Source organism: Mya arenaria, chromosome 3 (assembly GCF_026914265.1).
Source record: "Mya arenaria isolate MELC-2E11 chromosome 3, ASM2691426v1".
Lineage (NCBI taxonomy): Eukaryota > Metazoa > Mollusca > Bivalvia > Myida > Myidae > Mya > Mya arenaria.
In genome coordinates this window covers 45,470,429-45,496,367 of record NC_069124.1, presented here as the reverse complement: position 1 = coordinate 45,496,367, position 25,939 = coordinate 45,470,429, and the positions used below count along the sequence as shown (strand labels likewise).

General features: G+C 35.5%; 1 protein-coding gene across 2 annotated transcripts; it reads right to left on the bottom strand.

The window, feature by feature from the left end:
• Positions 1-1,187: 1,187 nt before the first annotated feature.
• On the bottom strand, positions 1,188-24,580 carry LOC128229268 (protocadherin-11 X-linked-like). 2 transcript variants are annotated; one of them, XM_052941084.1, is made up of 7 exons: positions 24,460-24,580; positions 21,350-24,301; positions 9,298-9,468; positions 4,049-4,187; positions 3,105-3,519; positions 2,395-2,511; positions 1,188-1,785 (listed from the first exon to the last, which is right to left on the bottom strand). In XM_052941084.1, the coding sequence occupies exons 2-5, from the start codon at positions 24,056-24,058 to the stop codon at positions 3,119-3,121; spliced, it is 3,420 nt and encodes a 1,139-aa protein (XP_052797044.1). In that variant the 5' UTR covers positions 24,059-24,301; positions 24,460-24,580; the 3' UTR covers positions 1,188-1,785; positions 2,395-2,511; positions 3,105-3,118. The 2 variants fall into 2 exon arrangements, with proteins under 2 accessions (XP_052797044.1, XP_052797045.1); XM_052941085.1 differs by lacking the exons at positions 1,188-1,785; positions 2,395-2,511; positions 4,049-4,187 and having other exon boundaries at positions 3,382-3,519.
• Positions 24,581-25,939: the final 1,359 nt, after the last annotated feature.

Here is a 25,939-nt window from a genome sequence, read left to right as displayed (position 1 = left end):
GGACCATCACACAATGAGGTTACATAACTCCATATTATCCTAAATACAAGTTATGATTGACTTAGGTTAAAGTTTAAGGGCAGGTTAAAGTTTTAGGGCAAGTTGGGATTTTCACTTAAAACTCCAATACCATTCATTCAATTGACTTAATACTTCACACAGATGTTCAGAGCCATCACATAATGAGTTTAGATAACTCCATGTTATCTTTTATACAAATTATGGCCCCTGATTGACTATGGAACTTAGGTTAAAGTTTTAGGGCAGGTTGGGATATTGTTTAATAATTTCTATACCCTTCATTCAATTGACTTAATACTTCACAAAATTGTTCAGGACCATCACCCAATGAGGTTACATAACTCCATATCCTTAATACAAGTTATGGCCCCTGATTGACTTAAGTTAAAGTTTTAGGCAAGTAAAAGTTAAGGGCAAGTTGGGATTTTAACAAAAAAACTTCTATACCGTTCATTAAATGCACTTAATAAAATTCAAAATTATTTACGACCATCTTACAACAAGAAACATAACTCCGTTTTAAGCCTAGATACAAATTATGGCCCTTGATTATTTTTTTTATTTTTTTATTTCCTTTGAAAGGCATATTTTATATTATTCTTAACCACATTTTCATATTGGGAAATCAAGTTATTTGAATGACTTGCGTCATTGTTCAGGCGGGCTGGTGGGAGGGCAGCATCAATGTCACCTGATGTATCAAATAATTTTAGTTAGGTTTGACATAAAGAGACCAAACTTAGTATTATTACATCGTTATTGTATTCTAAGTCAAAGCGACGTAGTCGAGCGCGCTGTCTTACGACGGCTCTTGTTATCATCATTTGTATTCTGATAAGCCGATATTTATGGCAATGAGAGAGTCCCTTAGGAGACAATGAATTTGGGGACGACATATATGTTTAATCTGCATTTCTCTTCATTCTCCTCACCCTCATCATTATTATCATAATCACAAACATCATTGACTACAACATAACCGTCATCGCAATCATCATCGCAATCATCATCATCATCATCATCATCATCATCATCATCATCATCATCATCATCATTATCATCATCACCACCACCACCACCACCACCACCACCATCATCATCATCATCATCATCATCATCATCATCATCAAGAATATCTCCAGTAATAGCAAAATCAGGATAAGGGTTTTGACAATTTTATTCATAAAATAGCACCTCTATATGCTTTGATAAATACATCACTTATATCTCATATCACATTATGCAACAAAATCATTATTCAACACTTAAAATTAATCGCACACTCAATTTGGATTTGTATATGAACACATTGAAAAATGTTCATAAAACAAGAATATACGGCATATGACATATCAAACAAATTCACATGTACACGCACTTTACACATGGAAAATGCGAATTGTGAACAAACTACACACGAGATCAAACGGAGTGTTGCAATAAAATCACAAAAAAACAGCATTTTGTACGGAACACGGATTTCAAAACTTTGTGGAAGACAACACAGTGTATACACGCGTATATGACACAATTTATGGTTTATAAACGTTGTCGTGGAGTCACTGTCCTCACTAAACGAATGTAGGCGAAACACGGAGAAGCAGTACTTAAAACGTCAACCAAATCCATGATATGTGGACGTAGTCGTTAGAAGCCAAGTCCTAACGAAGTAGAATGTCGACAGTGTCGGATGTGGCTTATGGAGGATGAATTCTGATAATGAGTGAAGGTCTATGGAAATGTATGTCGGAAGTTTGGGAAATGCTGAAAGTAGAAAATGGTATAATATTAATATAAAGCAGTTTTAAAAACAATTATAACACCAAAGATTAGACACCATATAAATGGTTAACATCAATAATTGCCACAAAGCATCATGTTTATTTATATGGAAAATGACCGCAAAAATTAATCGCAAACATTGTGGACAACCACGTTCGCACTATTACAAGGCGCGCAATACAGGTTGATGAATTATGTTATTTTTTTTAATGCATTATCATGTTTAACTCATTGACTGTTATCGTTAAAAACATAAAAGGCATATGATTTCTGTACAGCTATAACTATCAGCGATATTTTGGCGCTTTTTAACTGGTTTTTTTTACCACATAGCTATTAATTTAAAAATCCCAACATCATTATCTGAACACAAATCATCTTTAAATTTTGTTTTGTTTTCATCATAAAGTAAAATGGGTTATATTTTGCATTGACCTATCTTGTGCGTCTTTAATTATTTGAAAAGAAAAACATTTACAAAAGCGTTTTTTTTTTCATTATGACGAATATCTTGCAAGGTTATCTAGATGTGTCGTTCAATATTCGCATTGGCATTTTCCAGCAATATGATGAACTTCCATATGTTCATACCTGTATGAGATGTTAAATAATCTCTGAACTCCCGTCCGCAAGTACCCTGTTTGTCCGAGTGTTTGTTGCCTGGTGTCTATGGGCACCAACATTTATATTGCACATGGAAATTGAGCTCTGAAATAAAATACAAACATATGAAGTACAATTGGAAATAAAACATATATTCATGAGAAGTCGCAGTTTACTGCTTTGATTTTTTGAAGTGCAAATAATTTATTGCATGAAGAAGAAAAGTCCACGTAATGATTATAGTAACTATGTAATAATACTTGTAGTGAATCAAATACGAATTGTCAGCTTCATATATACATACATGGGGTTCTACTAGTAGCCCCAAACTTGAAAATATACTAACCTCAGGCAATGAAAAGAAAAACCCTGACTATATTTAATATAGTCAGGGTTTTTCTTTTCATTGCATGAGGTTATTCTCATATTGGTGGTACATATATCATTGCTATAGGGACTTGTCATATTATATACAAATATTACAATCGTATGTAAAAATATATAATATTTGTAACTATTACTATAATAATTATATTATAATGATAATAATAATATTTATAAGAATTATTATTATATTATCATAATTATTGATTATTATTGATTATTACAACTATTATTACAACTTTTTATTATTATTATTATTATTATTATTATTATTATTATTATTGATGGAATAAATGTGTCCAAACTCAACTTACATCACAGGCGGAAGTCAACAGTAAGCCTCGTTGTGAGACAGGAAGTAGGGGCGTGTCTGGGAGGAGTCGTTCATCCAATCATGATCATTGTCGATCGTGTAACTTCCTGACGTAGTCGTTTCGTCATCTTCATCATATGACGTCATATGGCTTGAGGTATCGGTGATTGGAGAAAGTTTGTTGCCATATTTGGGCATATTTTGAAGCTGAGAACTTTGTCCATGATGTGGAGGATGACTTAATGGTGAGGATACATAGTCTCTTGTGGGAAGAACAGGTTTATGAGTGTTAGGTTGATTGTTAAAACTATTCGGATGATTCATGAACGAATAGTCTCTGGAATCACCCCAGTGGTTGTCCTTTGGAAAATGATGAAGTTTTGGCCTGTTAGCAAACGTTACCGTCTTTATATGATCTGAAACGAGAAAGAAAAAAACACCAAAATAAGTCTTATTCTCTATACATCATTAATCCAACAACAAAAACAATGAATGATGAATTGTGCATGTTATGTTTACTACACAGGCGCCTGTGGTTTACTACACACTGTATAGTTTATAGTGTACTTTATGTAGTCTGTATGCTCGATTGTGAAGATATGATTCACTCTCGAGTATTAAAGTTTCTTAGTAAACCAGGGGAATGACTAAACACCGAAAAGCACGAAAAGCACGGAAAGGCAAGACAAAGGGTCCAGAAACCACGGGAAAGCAATTTATCCAAATTGCCGTGCTTTTTTATTAATTTTATTTTCACTGGTTTCCATGCTTTTCGCCTTGCTGTCCTTGATTTTCGTGCATTTCCGTGCTTTTCGCGAATTTCCATGCTTTTCGTTGGTTTCGGTATTAAGTCGTACCGATAAATCAGTATTTAAGAGAACAAAAGAACACTCCCGGATGGGTTTGCTTAAAGGTCAAGGTCAATTTCTCCGTTTCCGTTCTCACCATTTTCATGAGACTGTGACATCGACGTTTGAATATCAGACTCGCTGCCGCCTCGGCCACTGTCGTAAGTTTCCGTCTCTCCCGAAGTCTCACTTCGGTCATCATCGTGTTGCGCGAGAATGTCCGAAGTTAAGGGTGGCTGAGCGAAGACAGAAAACAACGATATAAGCGAAGCTGATTACACAAAACGAGCTCTGACAACAAAAAAAGATGCTCAAGCAAGTATGAGGTTACATTATATACACAGTTATAAAATTATTGTCTACAAATTTACGATCAAGCCATTGTGTAAGTGCTTAAAAATGCGCAACATTGATAAGTTTTTATCTGTTATGAATTCTCTTGAATACATTATGATCTTATAAACATGTTTTAAGCGAAAACTATTGGTTAAGAGTGGTCGAAAGGAAAAGATCACAGAAGATAGACATGTTAACCAAAGCGGCAAAATTATGCGTCCTATACGTGTTTGATTTATAAAATACATGATAGTATTCATCTTTGAAAACATATTCTAATCATTAGTCTGGGTTATGAGCGTGAAATTAACCTAGAACTTTAAAAGGAATACAAATGAAGATTGATTTGTAAACAAACTATAAATTTGTTTCGAACGCAGATCTTTACTAAAAATAAATCGGTCAAGTTTTATAGTTCAAAAACGTTTCAATTAACGTCGACAGACTTGCTTGAGAATGGAAAACCCCATAAACCAGCCTATATTTAGAACCGCAAGACCCAAAGTAAGCAGATATGCAGCAGTCAACAAAGAAATAAGGAATTTTAGTTCCCTAATTAAAAGAAACCCTCTAATTAAGGGCTTAAGAAAGCATCTCATCAGGGCCGAAAATTACCCGCGGTCCAGTGAGTATTTAGTGGTCATTTAAGCTAGTTTTAGGGCTGAAGAAAAAAGTAGCCATCATTTCGTGGTCAATTACAAAGTCCTTATAGCGACAAAGCGGGATACTTTGTGAATATGCACTAATGCTACTCTGTAATTTTGCCGTGCAAAGAATACATGCAGAAATCCTGAAATAATTTGGTGATGTTTTGGGGGTATATAATTATTGGGTATTTGACAAGAATATGCTGTTAAATTGAGAATTTTTCTCTCTTTGCACGCAAAGTATTTTTGATTGCCATGTATATATTTTTTTCAATTTCATTTGACCAGTTCGTATAAAAATGATAGATGAAATTGTAGTTGGCTGGGGTAAGCTTAGTGTAATATACCTCAGTCGGACGCAAGTTAGCATGAAAGCGAATCACATCCGGTAATTTACGTGACACCGCAAATGTCCGAAACGTCGTTCATCCGAAAAATGTACAACTGATTTGCACCTAAGGGATGTAACATTACCCGTTTGGGATGCTTGCTGACCCGCCTTAGTACAAACATTTTAAATAATTGTGGCTTTTAAATAAGCAAATGTCCAGACGACACCTAAACTCATTTATCTTGTATTTATGCATGAGTAATAAAGATATAGTTGTTCCCTGTGCGCATGCGTTGCATTCTTCGTTGATTTTTTCCAATCTGTTTTTTTTAACAAATAAGCTTGGCAAATGGAGCAAAAGTCAATGTCAGTTTAACAAATTTGAAGATCTAGTTGTTAAGCTTTATAGCTTGAATACAGACAATTACCGAACGCGTTTTACAAATAAAATTTTCAAAAGTTTAAGTGAAGTGTATATTGATGATGCAATGCTGTTTCACCTTTGACATATTGTTTAAACTGTTTCGGCGTTTTATGTTAATTGGGCAGATCTTTGACAGTTCTGATATTGCATTTTAATGGGTGTCGTTAACAAAAAATCAACAAATTATTTCCGTGCAAATAAAACGACAAAACGAGCCTTGTAATATAATTTTATAACCGAAGGAAAGAATAGATTTGAAGATTGAACAGGTGTGTTGAGTAATAAACAAGTATTATTGCAAAACTCTTTGATTTTCTTAGATGATTTTAAAATTTGAAATTTCGAATGTAATGTACAACAAAAAACTTAAGATTACAAGAGTGCTTAAGACTGGAGGTTTCGTGCAGTACAAGTGCCTCATGGATCTCTAATAAAATAAATGTTTACACAAGAAGATTGGTTTTTCACCTCTTACGGTGTAAATACATTAATATCTTTTCTTTGATAATGTAATTTCTGAACTTCAAATATTCCTTGTTTTCAATATATACGACAGTCATTATTTGAACTGAAACTCAAAAATATATGTGTTTTTATACATTTTAAATACAGTCCATATTTTCAATGTGCACGAGAGCCATGGTATGAGATGAAATTCAAAAGGATAACGTGGTTATTATACGTCTTTTTCTTCCTACTTTAAGAATAAGGCTAATGCATTTTCTGTACTAAAAAAGTGTGTGTGTGTTTTCAGTTGGCTCGCGTTTATATTAAAAATATGGACTGAGCAATCATTTATGTAAAAGACACAAGTTCATTTTTTATTGTTTTATAAAAAAAAGCTATGATATGTATGAAGTTTCAACTTAAAAAATCACATTTGATATCTATACCACCAGCTTAATTTTTAGGCATATTTGGTACTGTGGATAATTTCCAATCTTAAAATAGAACTAGGCATTCCATATGAAGCTTATGTATTTAAAACGTATTTTGAATGTGGGTTTTTTTTTTAACTTTATGATTATAATTCCAAATTTTTACTTCAGGAAGTGTATCTCTAATTCGAATTCGTTATGATTATAGGAGCATGTGCGCTTGTGTGGCTTCAATTATGTGTACTACATATATGTTTAAACAGGTCCTACTTGCACACGGTAATATTTCCCCCCCCCCCCCCATGATAGTCGATGTAGATAAAGTTGAACCGTGAACATCATACAATCTAAAAGTCTCTTATTTCCAGAACTGTCGGAACAGGTATCCATTATTGTTCTTGAACGATGGCTACTGTTAATAACTGGACGTTTAGGCGTGTTTCTAATCAAAATTGTATGATAAGAGCTAGTTAGGTGCGTGTTCAGGTAATAACTGCCAAAGGCTTATCAGCCTTCATCATTCAGAGACATGGCGTTGTCAAATCTTGTTTTATTGACTGACCAATGAAGAGGCATCAAAGTGCACGTGCGTCCGATGAACACAAGGTTATTGTATTACAAGCATTGATGTATTAATTATCGTTTAATTAACTATATATTAGTTCGATATTTCCAAGCACTATCTTATACATTGGTCAGTGGAAAAATATTGGTACAAGAAACCGTTTAACGACATGTGTCTTTTTAATATGACAAACTTGAATAAATTTGGTAAAAGTTAGTTTATTTATTAGAAGCGATTTCATATCATTATTTCATCGTCCTGAAGCGCGCATAGGCATTACATAATTATATGATTAGCAACGTAGATAAGTAAGTTTAAATAGTGATTAATTCAAGAACGAATATATCACGTATATAAAGGTGTACGCCTCTCACTCAATGGGCAATCCCCACTAGTAGGGGAACCGTTTCTTATGGTCCCGACACCAATATTTCATAAAAATCAGTAAGTTCAGAAGTGGGTTCTACCGAGGAAACGGATTCAAGAGTGATTCTATAAGCTCTCAGCCTTCGTCACAATTAAGCTAAAAGAAATGGATATACTTTATCAACAGACAAAGCCCAAGCGTCTTTGATGTAAATTTCGTTAATAGGATGGACCTCCTATCTTATCATTCAATTTGGGGAAATCGATTACATGCTATGTTGTTTTAAGTGCGGCTTTAACTTTCATTAAAAGATAGTTTTAAGATGCACTCTGATAAGATAGAAAGTAATTTAAGTTCGATTTCGTTTTTTATTCTTGATCATGTTTTGATCAATTGTATTGTCTTCGTAAATAATTCGATAATCAATCTTTGACTGACTTAAGGGGTGAAAACAGAGTTCGAGACATTAATTATCAATCATTAAGTGTTTTAATCGAATACATTTGGTGATTGTGGTATTCTGTACTTTGGATTGACATTAATGTATCTTATAAGTTAAAATATCTTAAATCTAAGAAAAGTAAACATTTTCACTTAAGTTGTATTTGAATTATATGCAAATCGAAAATTCAAGCGTCTTTAAAATGCAAGAATTTGTCTTTAAAGCTGCACTATCACAGATTGACGGTTTAAACAACATTTTGCTTTATGTTTTGTCTTGGAATGCGCCATCTTTTTTAGTAAATGTTTGGAAACCAGTGATATAGGAGTCAGACCTCAGTTTTTCATATGCATATACATGTTCGACAATTGATGTTTTATGGCTAAAGGCGTTAGCACCGCTTCCAGAGAAATGAAAAATTCGGCAATTTTCCAAACACTCGAGTTCGGAGTAATGTGTTCTTTTGTGAGTTATCTGACTGAATTGCATGCATGATGCCATAATCATCTGACTCTGAGACTAAAATTTAAAATATATAAAAACCATGAGAGTGCATCTTTAAAGTAATTTTAGATATTTTACTGTATGAGTAAGCCGTTTACAACGACGAGTTAAGAACGGCCCAATTTCTACATCATATATTTCAATCAACTGTTTAGACAAATGCACATTCTTTTATCTTTTAGGTGAGCTAGTAATGCGAAAAAGACGATTGTTAGAGACTAAAATAATTGAGATACACTCTAGATGTCTAGCTGGTGAATCAAGCACACTCAGAGAATCGGTTAAAACAGAGCGGGAAAACAATCAAGTGCACCAGGAAATGAGTTTTAAAGAGTAAGCAGCAGAAAAATCTATAGAAAAAGACACAATTACTCCGTTACACGCCTCTTTGTTTCATTTTCGTTTGAAGATTTTTGACAGGAATCTTGACGAGAAAGAAATATTCTCTTACAATAAATATTCATTGTATGTCTGTAAAATGTCAAATTATCAGAAACACGTGGAGTTCCGAAAACGTTTACCAAGCAAAAAATTCAAACAATTAAATGAAACAAATTAATGAAAATACAGGCGGTTCGTGTCAGTTCATTTACGTTGCTTATAACATGATATTGAGTTTGATAAGAAAGTAATTCCAGAAACCAAAAGAACAACATGAAAAGCCAATTACCAGAGAGAGGGAGAATAAGATCCAAAGAAAAGAAAAATGCTAGCAAGAACAACAAAGCAAGAAAATATAGAGGGAAAATGTTTCAACCACCCTTAACCATGCTGTAGTGTATACATCGATTTCGTGGCACTGAAGATTCCACGCAATTACAATTATTTGAAAAACACGTGACCACTACTTACTGTGTGTCCTTCCCTGTGATTGGTCCACATTTGGTCATGTGACTGGAGGAGTGACCTATGGATTTGCAGGACTGTTGCGGGGTCAAGCTTCTGTCCGTCTGTCTCCGATGTGCTGGGCGAAAAGCTCCGAGGACTGGATGTGGAGCTGGGAACACGCCCTTTGTCGTAAATCTGTAAATAATGTTTGTTTGTTTTAATTTGTTTGTATAACATTGCGGTTAAAGCTTTGGTAAAAAAAAAAACACATCATGTATAAAACAATAACAGGGCAGACTGAATACAAATCTGGAAGTTTAATCACTTTAGATTTTTAAACCATAAAAACTGTCAGTTGGTAGGATTCTGGCCATTATTTGATAAACGTGTACGATATAAATCTAATGACGTTGTTAATTGGACTGTATAAGAATCTAAAATGATAAAGCAGTGATGATGATGAAAAGAACCCGTAATAAAGATCTATAATAAGTATAATTGCATTTACACTACATCAGAGATAATTGCAAATGATATTATTTATTTTGCGCCATGCTCTGAACTTGTTTCATACGCCCACAAAAAAGGGTTTTCCATAATTAATCATCAAAAAATTCTCTCTCGCTCTCTCTCTTCGTCGAAGCAGTCAGTGCTCATCATATGTAATGAGATACTATAGTTATTCATGGTGTGTGTGTGACTATTAGTGTTCACACAGTCTATGAGTAAGAAAATTAATTTTCTTTTTTGTTGTCACTGGAAGCCGGATATTTTAATGCTATCTGTCAGGTAAGAGATGGCTTGATTTGTCAAACAAACAGGCATTGGATAACATAATTACCGCAAGTTTTCGTTAGATATTGTACCCATTTATATCAAATATCCTCGCTATTTGCTTAGCCCATTACAAGAGTTGACACTAAGCGAACCCCAGTTTTATACGTATTGAAATTTTAAATAAATACGATAAATTCAATTTGTATTTTGATTTGAAAAATCTACAACCGTTCTCTACCATAATAAAAGCGGTAATTAGAAATTAACGTCCTATAAACATCCCCATTAGCGAACTGTAGTCACCGTTAAACTGACAAACGGTGCCTATTATGGCAAGATGGCTCCTGTTACACGTAGCAAAGGTGGACAAGATAAAAATGTTTTATCGTTTAAGTGGCAGGAGTGGCAAAAAAGGGCGAAATGCAAGAAAAAAGATGAGCATTACACAATCGGCATCCATTTAGACTTTTCCACAAGTATTTGACACAGAATGCGTTATCAGGTTTCATTTTGTGTCATCCGGAGATTCAATTAGCTCAATTTTTCACTGATAGGACATGCCGGTGCCATCCTGGCTAGGAGTTCGTTACCTACTTGACAAAAGCGTGTGTTTGTGTGTTTGTTTGTTTTGGTGTTATCAAAGTGAAAAACTTAAATGTTTTCGCCAGTTTCTGCCCCATAAATACTTCTTCGTCTGACAGGCGCGAGCAATGGGAAAGATCTTCGCTAACAGTAGAGCCTTGTTTGTTTTTACTTCAAAATCCAGCAGGAATTAAGTAGCTTTATTTATCTTCTTATCAAAACCATATTGTGTCATTTATCTGTATAAGGCTATGGCACTAGCCATGATAATTTGGAATATTTTCCATTTCACTTCTTAGGCGCAAGTATTGCGGATTACTGGTGAAGATAGCGATGAGATACGCGACTGATATCGATATAAAAATTCCAATTAATTTCTGTCATCACCGACTATGGTTTCTTGGCCAGGCTTTGAACACATTAGACCAACTTTGAGAGAATTCATAATACGAATAAATCCCTGATCCAATATTAAAACGTGGTTCCAACTGTTATCACCACTATAAGAACGACCATTAAAGTATTTATAGGGCTTTCAACGTATTCCAACTAATTTTGGCGCTCTAAGGTATTAATAACGCGGCCCTTTGAAATGCCCAGTGGCTCCCCTGGTCAGTAATTAGTGTGGTCTGGGTCCTGGGAACACAGTTAATGTCCTCGGGCACTCCATAATACGGAAATCCAGAAATAGTCAAATATTAATTGAAACCATATTCTACATTCACCAAAACAATGGACTGGCAAGAAGGAGTCTAATTCACCTTCAAAGAAAGCTTCGAGTGTTTCTCTTACTGGAGGCATATGGGTATCTTAAACTATTGTTTAATCAGGATAAAACGTTTAATAAACATCGTTTTCAATGATGGAAATCAACGCCAACGAAATACTGTTTTGAACAAAGTACATGTAACAAATTGGTACTATGTAACCTTTCTTTTACAAGTACATGTAGCAGCAAATAAGAATAAGCATCAATAAACAGTATTCTGGAATCGCATACAAGTTGGCAAAACAACTCGGCAAGCCCCATAAACCATGGTTCACAGTAAATGGTGCCTCTCTTTAACAAGTAATGTTGATTATACGAACAAAATTTAGTCACGGCATAGCGGTATTAGAAACAACGATCAGTATTCCGGAATAACACACAATTTGGCAAAGCAACTCGGCAAGCACCATAAACCATGGTTCACAGTGAATATAGCACGGTGTTTACAGGGGTACTAACTTTTACAGGCATATTTATGATCAGAAATGATTACTTTCTACCATCGTTTGACAAGAAATCGTTGTTTGTCTCACTGGAGAAAATCAGTACCATCTGTTGACAGGGTCCCAACATTATCTCATCACTGAATGCCGCCATCAAACACGAGAGAATGGATTCAGAAAGCAATAAGACAAATATCGTCTCCTGTCTCAATTTCTCTATAAAGCACGGGGTTATCTGTTAGCATATTGAACGGGACGAGGGCCCCACACGCTTTTAAGGACGTGACGTCCATGTTTTGGTTGACAATGCGATCTGTGTCGAGAGCCAGAATATTGACGTTATCAGCGGTTGATAGTATTATAATAATTATCCTTCGTTGACATTGGGACAGTACAGGTCATTCAGTCCAAGAGAGATTTAAGTCCCAGATGGACATGATTATATAAGTAATTAGTCAAATGAGAGAAAAACAATATTCCTGATAAGCCCTATTTGGGCTGTCAACCAATGGACGATTTGTCAAACGTGTAAAAGGTTTCATTTCTTTGGACCTTTATGTGCATATCACATTCTTTACAGGAGTGAATTATTAGAATCCATAACAGGTCATTAAATCTAGAATGCAAGGTAAATGTACTTTCACGGTATATCGTGCATATCTATATACTATATAGTATATATGGCCGGTGCACTGCGTGAACACCTAGGATCAAGATCTCAACTTGAGCCCTGCATTCTAGATTTAATGACCTATTCTACATATATTTGCCTTAGAACATGACCTAAATCTCCTTCAAACGGAATAAGGAAATTCTTCATTGTTAAGGAAGTGTGATTGTAGAATATTGATTGTTGCTGGATTAGATTAAAAACGTAACCTTGTAGAAATTCACGGTGCCAACTGCTGGGAATCCACATTTAATAATGACTGTAACCGGATCATATAGGATTGATTCCAGGTAAATTATGTCCATAACAAGCATGGACATTCCCCGCTCATGAATCAAAATACCTCGTCAAATATGTATGCTTAATGTAGCATAAAGATTGGGCATCAATTTGATTGAATTAAAACATGTTGCGGATTAATTTTGATAAATATTTGACAAGGACTCATAGAAAATCTTAACTCGCGTTTTTTTTTGAAATGTTAGACTTTGATGAAATGTTCGCCGGAACAATGAGTAAAGACACACGAAGAGGATTTTTTGTTCCATGAATATGTGACCCCAAAGTGTCAGCATTATCCAATAAATCAATGTATTATTTTACCATTTTTATTCAAATTCCTGGCGATTCCCGAATACATAATACGCTATAACAATCAAAGTGCTTGAAAATTGTAAACTTGGACAGCGGGATGGCTCGAGTGGTCTAATACGACCTTTTATCTCCAACGATATAAAGCTACCGGAATAGTTTGTTCAAGCATTAGATATTGTCTTTATCTTTTAATAAACCACCTGTCGGCAGAAGGCTGAAATGAAAGCTGTATATTATGCAAGTGTTATGTGTGTGTGCGTTATTTATTCATCTCATTGCACCCTATATTCTTTTAATAAAAAACTCATTTATATCCCCATCCAACACATTCGGAACTCCTCGGTCATTTTCCATCGAAAAACCTTCGGATGTACAACCCCGGTACATTTATAGTTCGTAATATTTTAATAATACATATAAATTAATTGTAGTTTTTAAGAGTGTATTTGATATAACTAAGTTCAAATTAGCTGCCAGACAAGTGAAGTATTGCATAAATAATTAAGATTCCCAAGAGTAAAGTTCTTTACCGGCTAGATTGAAATTACGACGCGATCTACTTGCAGCGTAGATACATGTCAAGAATTCTGACATAGTAAATCGCCTATATATATATATACATCCGAGGTTGTTTTCGATGGAAAATGGACGAGATGTTCCAAATGTTTTCAACTATCAAATCATTTTCTCAATGTCTTGAACTTTAATCCACCATACACATGGACGTTTTAAAGATTTCTTTTTATAAAAAGTAGGGCTCATATTTCTCGTCTGTTGGTTATGGATGTTTTCAAAAACGTAAAACTGATCAATTGTGATACAAATTACTTCACAGTGGCATGTTGTGTGATACATAATATTCTAGACTGAAATAAACACTGTGTCATATTGATTGTTTCTCGCGAGAGTTACGGTCTCGTGCTGACTTTATTGCTACTCTCACGACGTGTATATTTTGCGATTCCTCGAGGCATTATAGAAAACATAAAACAAATGTGATTTGTTGCGGATTGGAATCGTATTTCAATCTTTTCTCGTCGATGTATTACTGTTTTATTCTGCAATTCTCTCAGAAACAATGAAATACGTCTTTTATCTGAAATCAAACCGAGACAATGCTGGCATATCAAGAGGAAATCGTTTAATTTGCTACAAAATCGCTATCAAAGTTATTTTCTGGCACTGATATTTACGAAGTTCTTAGAAGACAGCGTTTAATTTGCGGTTGGTAAGATTGCCACGAAGCCTCTCCTAAGATGTAGAAATAAAAGCTGTTGAACTTCAAACGACATCAATTAATATACCATTATTTGAGACAAGAGCCTAAAGTATCTCCATATAAATTAAAGGCTTAATTGTCATCCAAAGGCTGACTGTTATTATCTTAGTTATTAATTTCATAAGTAATTACGTCCCCAACAAACCCACTATGTAGACAGCTGACCTTATGGTTGGTATTAGTACTGGCGACCGTGGGGGTCAAATGTACAAACAGGGGCCAAATATTGCTGCAACTGAGGTGAGCCAGATATGTAAGATATATAATTTATAGCAACCAATGTAAGCTTTAAATTGTACTGGCGCTAAGGCCAACAAACGGACATAGACTGATATAAAGTCGTGAAATACTTCAAAGTTACTAAGTAATCACATCGTGTAAGAATTTCAGATCTTCAAACAGGAGCCTGGATTCCTAAACGTATGTGTAAAATAACCACGAAAAAAAAACAAGAATAGCCCCGGCTCTATATAAATCGTAGAACTATGGACATTTCCCACTTAGTAGCCCGAAAACAGATTTACAAGGTTTCTGTAAAGTCCGCGTAAAATATGTTCTGTTTTGTTCTGTTCTACCACTGATCAATTGCAACAGACATACAAAAGCGGGGATCTTAGAATCACGAATGGAAGATGAAAATACGTATAAGTTATAACGTCTTAACTGGGGCCAGAAACAAACTGCCATGGACAGTGATGACGAACAGTCTCAAGGTTGAGTTCAGACTCAAGACTCAATATGGCAAAACTTTATTTCAATGCAATTTTCCTTCTATCAGAGCATTGATGGTAACCATTGCTGAAATATATTACTATTTGAATGATTAATTGTTATTTACATAAATATTTGTAAAAGAAATGGAATAAATATGATTTTTTCTTCATTGCTTTTCTGAGTCTGAGTCTAGACTTGGACTTGAGACTGTGCGTAATCATGGCTTCAGGTCTCAAGTTATAACGTCTTAGCTGGGACCAGTAACTAACTCACAGGTCGTAGCAATGACTAATCTGAATTGAAGGCCTACATTTTTTTTCAAAGACCAGGGAATTTTGCGATGAAGTAAAGGCCAAGTTAAATTGTGGTTTCTAGTACTTAAATCCCCTTAAAATTAGCCAGATACAGACTAACAGTTTGTTGTGATTTCCTTTATTCAAAATTTATCCTATTTATGTGTGAAACTAACATGTCAGATTTTCTTTTGTACCTTACTTTAACAATTTATTCTGAAGAGCCAACCAACTTTGGTGAATTTAGAATTAAAAACGTAATTTAAAGATAATATTTTGCGAACTCTTGACCCTCTTTGGGTAACAGTTTGTATTTATGTAAACAGGTCAAAGCGATGGACTTACGTTTATATTTTAGCTATTCTTCGGTAAATGCAACAACAGTTGGTTTTTCATAAGGAACTATTTTAAACGCGGATGACAACACGTTTGCCTAAGGCGAATGTTCTTTATATTTCTACATGGGCGATTGTGTTGCAGATGTTGAATCAAAATAAGTAGTTCTTTACATTGAAGAAATGCAAATTGAAATCTTTGCATTTGTTTAGATTTTATAATGTTTTCTTCGTTTCACTGGCAACTGAATGATGAACATGACCGCTGGCGTCTAAAATTGAACACCTCGTTGACAGATTTTGTTCACTTGACAGAATAATTACCTAAAAAATTACGAAGGCCCGGGGGTCCTAGTGTTACACAGGGAATTAGGTAATAAAGATGTAATATACAAGAACTCCTTGAGTTCAATAGAAAATAAGGTCAACTAAACAAACAGAATCAAGGGAAAAGAAATCGTGACAATTATTTTCGCGTCATACCATAAAGTTTGTAGAATATTGTACGAATATCATAATACTAATTATGCTAACAGTCTTTAACAATTGTTTAAAGATTCACCCTTACTTTCAAATAAGATGTACCACATTTCATACAATTGTGCAATTCACCGAAGAGGATGAATAAAAATCGAAAACAATGGTTATAATTAAGGATACCGTGTTTAATATGAAAGAAAGGTGCAGAAAACACCGTATTTCTACCCCATGAGATAATAGTTGATCTCTGTAGATCTTTAAGGATCCACCAGGCATTTAATGTGAGCGTTTTTAGCTATTAAATACACGGTAACAATCTTGTTATCAGTAAATAATATTTTCCATAAATGCTTTATTTCGTAAGTAGTAAAATGCTTATCATACAAAATGTATGTTTGGTATACATGTATATGTGTATGTATTGATTTTAAATACGAATGTCACTATAAAGATTAATTACATGTTTTATTCGTTTTACTTGTTCATGTTTTATTTGTTAATGTGGAAGAGGCTTTAATAATCTATCTTATAATAAACTATGTAATCTTATTGCTGCGATTTTTCCCTGTTCCCAGGATCCTATATTAAACCCACTTCTTATAGTGTTAGACAATTAAATAAAACCGACGCCTTAATTTCATGCAATAATATAACTAAACACTCACTATCCACTAAGTAGGTCTTGCTTGTTTAATGAATGACAATTATTGGCACTTATGTTACAATAATTCATATCAAAGCTGTGGGAAACTGTGCAATATCTGTAATAAACCAACGCTTACAGAACCGAGCTTGACTTGTGATATTATTACCCAACGGTTATAAAATATTTCATTGTGTCTGCGAGTCAGTCTGAAGTGTATCATCTGGCATTATAATATGCAGAAAATCGAATAATTTCGGTAATTAAAATCAAATCAGACATCTTGACCATCACTATCGATGATTGCAGATATTTCCAAGTGTATATCATCGTCAGGGTGAGGAGCAATGACACGGTCGTAAATGGGATTAGTTGATAAACAGTCTGACATGTTTATGGTCCTTGGAAGATAAACAAATCGCCCTGCCAGGTGACATACTGACCACCGTCCGGACAAAACGACCGCTGGTCAGAAATGGTAAAGATATGTAAAATATGCATTTTTTAAAAAGAAATGACTTTGCAAGTTCCAATCTTTTTTCCTTATCCATTTTCTATAAAAAATGTTTATAACAAATTAGGTCACCATTTTGTGTGTACTTTTTTCCTATTCATTTTTTTTTATCTAAAAGACATTTTCGTAAAAAAAACATTAGTGTCACGTTTTTAATAATTTGTAACAGAACGGTCAGTGCGTGTAATAAATAATACGTTCTATCGAAAGAATGGGTTTTGAAATGGTGAAACTACTTGAAATCGTCGCTTCAGATATGGAAACGTACTCAGGTGTGATTGAAGATATTAAAAAGAGGTTTATTTTAAGTTTGTATAGTTTTCTTAGAAACGTCATGGGGTGAATTCCCAAGAGAAAGGTATTATCTTAACGTATCTGTGTATGATTCTGGTTTCTCACTGTTTTATAGTTTCAAATCGGTTGTGTTTTTGAGTGTCGTATATACATACAGTGGACCCCCGTTGGCTCGAACTCGCTTGGCTCGAATTCCTCGTTGGCTCGAAGTGGATGTAAAGACCCGATTTCTATTTCGAGCCAACGAGGTTCAGCTGCACAAATGTTTCAATTATCCTCAGTTGTTGTATAAAAGTTCACATAAAAAGACATTACTGAATTGTAAAAAAGGAGCAAAATTTTGATAAATGATCTTCAAGATTTAATTATGCCGCCGGAGTCAAATCTTTTACAAAACACTGTAATTACTAGATGCAAAAATACTTTATTTAAACAAACAATACAGACTCAGGACAAATCGATTACAAGCCAAATTATAGCCTATGTGATTTATGTTACTATGTAAAGCTCCCATTTATCATTGTAACTTTAAATGTTATACACTTGTATGGTAAAATGACAAACGCGGACCATAGTCGTTTTTCATAGTTAGTTTACTCGTTGAATAAGACATAAAAACACATACTGTTTGTTTCCATTAACCCGACCGACCCTATTTTTTTTCCATCCCGACCTTAAACATTGTTTTGCCATAGTGTGGATTTTTTTCGTTTTTTTTTTTTTTTTTGAAAATTAGCATTTGTTAGTAACCATGTTAAAATTTAAATATTTTATAATTAAAATTTGACCATTTATTTGTATATTGTTTTAATAGTGATATATCATTGTGAAGGTCGGTTTAGTACAGAATCCCGTTCTCGACCCCCCCCCCCCCCCCCCCCGAGTTATGCCAACGGTTTACCTACCCTGCTTTTTGAAGATGTTAGTGGAAACCAAGAACTTATTTTTTGGCCTACTGTCCCACGTTCATCTTAATTGGGGTCAAATAAGACATATATGTTAAGCCACTCATATACCAGCCATGTAGTTGTGAGAATGTCTTTATTATTCATACGTCTGTCCGGCTTTTTGTCTGTTCATGTGTCTGTTCTTTCATTCACGTTTTTTTGTAATTATACAGTCTATTCATGTATCCGCCAAGTTTGAATTTAAGAAACAGATAAATGAGCTGATGATGATGATGATGATGATGATGATGATGATGATGATGATGATGATGATGATGATGATGATTATCATTATTATTATTATTATTATTATTATTATTATTATTATTATTATTATTATTATTATTTAATATGTGTATTTATCTTTTTTTATAACGATGAGCTATATATGCTTAAGTTGAATAAACATTCTGTTCTGTTCTGTTCTATTCTGATGTTATCAATTTTAGTGAAATGAATCATAGGTATACGATGATTAAGAAGCTATGGTCATCATTACTTCATATTTTAACGCCAAAAATAAATAGATAATCGAAGTTCTATAAGATATGGACACACAAATGTTTTGGGGTCAGTGTGGTTACGTATAATCTGCTCGCGTTGCTTTTATTTGACCGCTCCTGATTTCGATCTAATCGCAGCAAAGTGACTTCTGTACCTAGTGGTTACCGAACACTCAATCTCCTCTGATTGAATTTCTACAATAGCTAACGAAAACATTTGTGCTTAAGTTTTCCAAATATTGAAAAGTTTAGTCAAGTTTAAATAAACGTTTTCACGGCTGATTTAGGAAAAGAAATTCGAATGACTAGCTCCTGTATATTTTATCTTTTTTGCAGACATGAATCAACTCAAAAGATTTTGATATTTTTATTCAAAATGAAAATCTTCTTGAAAGTTTACCCAAAGCGCTTTAATGAAATGGGTCACGCCTTTTAATGATCACATGGGGATTTTGGCGTTTATTTGAACATTTGTTTTGGTCAAATATGATATTGCTGCAACTTTAAACATTGTGTCGAAAAATGTATTGTTGTTAAATCCCCGGCCATCCAAATAATGGCCGCCACTTCCGCTCAAGGGTGCTTCACGAGGATTTAGAACAGTTAAACATTTGATTTGCGTCTTAGTTCTAACAATGCCTACATTGAACAGTATTCTTTCCTTTACCAGTAACGAGCATAATTGGACGACTTAGAAATTCATGAATAAATTCGCGTTTAGTTTGCAAAGCTATTGACTGTACTTAGGCTTGATTTTGGTTTGAAAAGTTATTGTTGTTGTTACTGATGATGATGATGATGATGATGATGATGATGATGATGATGATGATGATGATGATGATGACGACGATGATGATGGAGACAACGACAACGAAGATGGTGATGATGAAGACGATGACGATGACGATGTCGATGATGATGATGACGATGATGATGATAATCCACCACCACCACCACCACCACCACCACCACCATCACCACCACCAACATCATCATCATCACCACCATCATCATCATCATCATCATCATCATCATCATCACTACTGTTTTCAAACAGTGTGTCCATATCAACCGAGCGTTGGTAATGAAATACCAGAGTTCTTAGGGTGATACCAGTATTGGTAGTGACTTACAAAATTCGACCGAGTTTTGGTTATCACAATTGGAGTTCGTTGCTACCAAACTACGGCGTAACAAAGCTATGGACTGTTGTTTTTTTTGCTATCAAGCTATGAACTGTACTGAAAGTTGCACAGTGTTTATTAAGATCAAGATTTTTGATACGATATGCTAAAACCGTTTGTAATGAAACTTCCCTTCAACATGCAAATAGTGTATATCCGTAGCTGTAGGGACGATCAAAGCCATCAGGAGAAAGTTTTTAAAAAGATAAGATCAAGAAAATGCACTAATTACATGAAGACATTGCATGTCGGGTACAATACACCTTATTCATAGCCTAAACGACCTTTAAAGCCAAACCACTCGAACTATACTAAAGCCGTATTCGTTTTGAATATGATTTATTGAATTTCAAAAAGACATAAAATCTCGATAATTTAATACCATAATGGCAACGTTTAGGTATAAATGATTCACATTGAAAAATTTCGCACATTCTCTCTAATATGGTATAAGATTTCAGCGGTAGACAAGGAACGATAGGTACTGAACATCGCCCCCAGAAAGAGCATTCAAATAACATCTCAAATTCAAAGGACATGGACCTTGTCATAAATCCAACCCCGATCGCCAAGGTCTGGTATAGAAATTGTACTTTGTTCGGGTACATTTTTGTGATATTGAGGGGTTCTATGTTACCATTTGATCAGCCAGGTCACGCTATTTTCAATTTTGAACGCGGAAAATTAGTGTCAACATTGTCCTCATGTTTAACCGCGCGTTCTATAAGAATTCAGCCATAGTTGCTGAGCGAATATGTATATGTTGAGACATATGGTTTAAATGTCACAATCCACGGTCATTATACTTTAAGGACAAACAATTATATCATAACTCAAGCTAAGAGGTTACAGAAATTGCGATGTTGGTCATCAACCCTGCGCTTAACCACTACGAATACAACTACACAATGTATAGTATCCAGTAACCACAAAGAAATGATCACCAATCCTAATTTATGATATTCTAGTACAATTTTGATGCTGAATGGTGATGAACAAATGATTTGTAAATTGATTTTTCCATCTCATCTAATCGCACATAGGCGTGAACTCACCTTTAGATTGTCCAAGCTGACAAGCGGCGCCTGCAGGACGTCCCTGTGCGGTTCCGACTCGATGCTTGAATTATGGTCCGTAGAGAAACTGACCTTCTTCAAGCTTTCCTTGCTACCCGACGACGTGCTTGCGAGGTCCGTCGGATGCTTTATTTCCGGTCGGATCTGCAGATCCGCCTTGTCGCCGTAGCTTGTGTCATTCTTCCGTCGGCTATGGTCATTCCGACGGATTAGGTAAATTATTAACACTATAATGATTGATAACACTACAGTCACACAGCCTAAAGTAATGGCAATAAGAAAGTTTGTACGATTGTCTTCTGGAGGTATTGCGCGTTTGAACGTCACCGTCAACGTTGAGTAAGCCGATTGCCTCGGTGTGCCGTTGTCCTCGGCCTTTAATCCCAAGGTGTAAGACAAAGGTTCGTTGCCATACGGCATTCTGTTGAGTGAAATCACACCCATGCCTTTAATGCTACTGATTTCAAACATGTCTGATAGATTTTTACCAATTATTTGGTAATTAACTTTGCCGTTATCTCCTGAATCCCGATCAGTCGCCTGAATCTCAATTGTTACAGAGTCCGGATTGTTCGCAAGCGGAATTACGGTAGTATAGTTATCGTCGTTTGGAAATACAAAAACAGGGACGTTATCATTTTGATCTAACACATTTACGGTAACTGTTACAGAACTTGTCAAAGGGGGCGTCCCCTGATCCGCAGCTATCACCGTGAACTCATGCTTACTCTGTAACTCTCTGTCTAAAGGCCTGATCACTTTAATGTTTCCGTCAGAGTAGAGAGTGAATGGGAAATTGGATGGCACTGGTTTACTAAAGGAAAATACTATTGTCCCATTCTCTCTGTCATCTTTGTCACTAGCCGTTAATTGGTCCACTGATGTATTGTAAGGGAGATTTTCATAAACAAAGAACTCATAGTTCGGCTGAGAGAACGCGGGGTAGTTATCGTTCTGATCGGTGATTGATAAACTCACATTTGCAGTTGCACTAAGTCGGGGGCTGCCGTGATCTTGGGCGATCACTTTGAGATCAATCCGGGATGTATTTTCGCGATCCAACACAACATTGGCTCGAATCTCGCCAGTGTCAGGGTCCATCCAGAACCGATCATCGTTCGGAGCTGAAAGCTTGTACTGGATTTTGGAATTACTGGTATTGACCTTGTCCAAATCAGTTGCTGAAACCTTCGCGACGATTTCTCCAACTTTGTTATTCTCCTCCGTCTTGACGAAGTAATTTTGATGCGTAAATCTAGGGTAGTTGTCATTTTCGTCTGTGACTTCTACGGAGAAGGAGGTAGTAGTGTTTAGGGGAGGGGAACCATTGTCTCGACACACAATCTGTACTTCATGCTTGTCCTGAGCTTCGCGATCCAAGGCTGTTTTCACAACAGCTTTGTAGTCGTTCGCTTCATATCTCTCAAGTCCAAAATAATCACTGATAGCTATACAATCCACTTTCCCATTTCTGTCTTTATCATAATCTGTATCTATAACGCCAATATGTGCGACGGGAGATCCGATGTTAGAGTATTCCGTTACACGTGCAATACGTTTTGTAGAGTCACCGTGCAGAATATTGACGTTGATTTGGGGCGGGTTATTGCTGGAATCTACTATGTTCACAAGAACAACGATCTTCGAACTGCGTGGTTGAGCCCCGTGATCGTACGCGTCGACGTAAATTGACGTCTGCACGTTAGGAATGTATTCAAGTTGGCCAATGACGCTGATGTTGCCCGACGTGCGTTCGACGGCAAAACTTTTAGCAATATCATCACTATTCTGATTTGGGCTGAGGGCATATTCTACTCTACCATTGTCTCCGAGATCTGAATCGACAGCTGACACGGTCAAAAATACTGTATTCAATGGAGTATCCTCTAATAACGTAACGTTATAAAAGGGGACGTCGAATTTTGGCGAGTTGTCATTGACGTCGATAATGTTGATATTGACGTCAACGCTTCCAGTACGCTTAGGACTTCCACCATCCTCTGCAACTATTGTGATACTGTAAAAGTCAGTTTTTTCACGGTTTAAGTTCCCGTTCACAATGATTTTCACAAATGAGCTTCCGTCAACGTAACTTTCCATATCGACGTCAAAGGGAACGTTTGGCGTTTCTATGTAATATCTAGCAACAGAATTATTTCCAGCGTCTCTATCAACAGCCCCTTTGATAGACTGTGACATCCCTACTGCAGAATTTTCTGAGAAGTCCACAGTCTCGATCGCCTTTGGAAAATCTGGGCTGTTATCGTTCAAGTCTTGCACGTTGACGTCAACCACGATTTTCCTGAAGAACGCTCCGATCGTTGAAACGGCGACGTTCAGTGACAACTTGCACGACGTTGAACGTATACAGATGCTATCACGGTCAATAGGTTCGGTAGTCAACAGCTTACCAGTGGTATTTTCTACTTTGAAATATTTAGCAAACTCATTTCCGGTACTTAAAATCTGATACTGCAAGTTGTTGTACTCATCTGACGTCATAATGGATCTGAGGTCATAGTCGACGGAAATGTCACCAACGAGCGTGTCACGTGGCTGTTCCTCGTCGACGGTGTACGTCAAATCCGCGGCGTCGACGCTTCCACGTAAAGCTAGGCAGAATAATGTGAAATATATCCAACATAAACAGGACACAGCACGAAACTCACACTTCCTCGGTAAAGCCATAATGTTGCAATTTTCCTCACTCTATGTTGCCATTAAAATCATATATTGTGCTAACACTTCACGTCGTATATTACAATTCCGTCATAAAAAAGGTTTACAGTACTTCTATGATTTTACGACATTTCTCAGCTACTGCTCAATAGGTGTTCGTACCAGACTTCTTCAAACGCTTTGATTCCCAAATGCTTCTCAGTAGTTTAATCTCCTTTTTCTTCGCAACATTCCTTTTTCACTTTTTAATCCCTGAAAAGTACAAAAATGTAAAAATATTATTCAAGTGTAGTTAACTTTTTAAGAAAATGTTTCACCAGTGCACATTTTTTCAATACACCAAAACACCATCACATAATATAAGAGCCTTGTAATTTAAAGGTGTTAACCCGATAGACAAATACACTTACAGGAATTTCCTTTCATCACTTATACGTTTTTACACTTCCACTTTCATCGAAATAATGAATGTCATGATTTGTGTTTTTTCACTAAGTCCAAAAGTAAACATGTGCACACTTTGAAAACCAGCGGTAGTCGAATGTGAGAAATAGTACAAGCAGTAGCCCAGCCTTTGCGACTTAAGCCCCGCCTACTTTCCGCTATTAGCCAATGGCGAAATTCGCGGAGATATCAGCACGATTATCGATGTCGTCTGCTATGTTTACAGTTTCGCTTGTCAGCGCTTTCATCATTATCAAACTATTTGCATAAAATTACTTAGTTTTTAAATAATTTAAATTTCTTTAATCAGATTGAATCGTTCTGATCATATCTTTCGGTAAAAATATGGACGACTGAATGGATGTCAGTTCTGTTTATTTTACATTATTTTTTCCCTCTGTTTCAGCTGTCAGGCTAATAAAAATGTTAGTATTTTGTTGAAAGATTGTTTGAAGAAAAGCTGGCGACCTCCTACATTAGAATTTGATTGAGATATAATCACGTTTAGATGTTTAAGGATGATAACTGTTATATCATTTGCATTTGCGTGCAAAGAAATGATGTATTTCTTAATTGAATGTAAATTTATTTGTAATGATTTATGGCTCTACCGGTATACAAATACGAATGATTGTATCTGTGGACTGTTTACTCTACCATATTGCTTTTTAACAGTTGTGGAAATTAGAACATTAAAATTGGAATAGTAAACGTCTTTCAAAGTAGATTAAATGCAACATCATCGTGAAGAAAACAGTCTTTCTGGGCTTTTTGATGATATTTTAACAAACTTATTGCCGTGTATTTCTGATGATCTTAATTCAAGTTTACGTCAACAATAAATCGGTGTTTGGTATATTCCGGAACCTCATAATAAACAAATCATAGTACTAAACGCTCTCATGATGGCATTATGCCATTGGACATATTTCTCGTGCATTTGACTAGCGAGAGATATCATTTAAATCAGGCTTACAATTCCCTCTAAAAATCAAATATTAGCTTTTAATAAATCTATAACCAAATCATACGATGGAATTATGCACCTAATCTGGGAATATTAACTCGATTTCCATACAAGATTTCCCGTGTCGCTGCCTCTGAATGAATAGAAATGCTGTTAAAATCAAATAAATAACTCAATAAAGAAGATGGTTTCATGCAGATTAAAAGTAAAGTTATCTTCAAACGGATTAAACCGGCGTCCCTGGTGTGTAATATTTTCGATCACCGAGGTTAGCATCACAAAGAAGTGCATGGATACGCGAATGTTGTTTTTTTGTGTGATGTAAATGATTGAGTGTTTTTAATGTACAGTCGAAACCCGTTTAGTCAATACCGCTTGGCTCGATTTCCTTGTTGGCTCGAACTGGATGTTTAGGACCGTTTTACTCTTTGTTAGCATTTCCGCTAAGCTCGATATTCGCGAGGCTCGAAGTATTTTGG

Coding starts and splice junctions, on each gene's coding strand:
- LOC128229268 (XM_052941084.1), bottom strand. CDS start 24,058: ATGGCTTTACCGAGGAAGTGTGAGTTTCGTGCTGTGTCCTGTTTATGT. Junction 9,469..21,349: donor TCAGCTTGGACAATCTAAAG/GTGAGTTCACGC, acceptor CATTATTTACAG/ATTTACGACAAAGGGCGTGT. Junction 4,188..9,297: donor ATCACAGGGAAGGACACACA/GTAAGTAGTGGT, acceptor GTCTTCGCTCAG/CCACCCTTAACTTCGGACAT.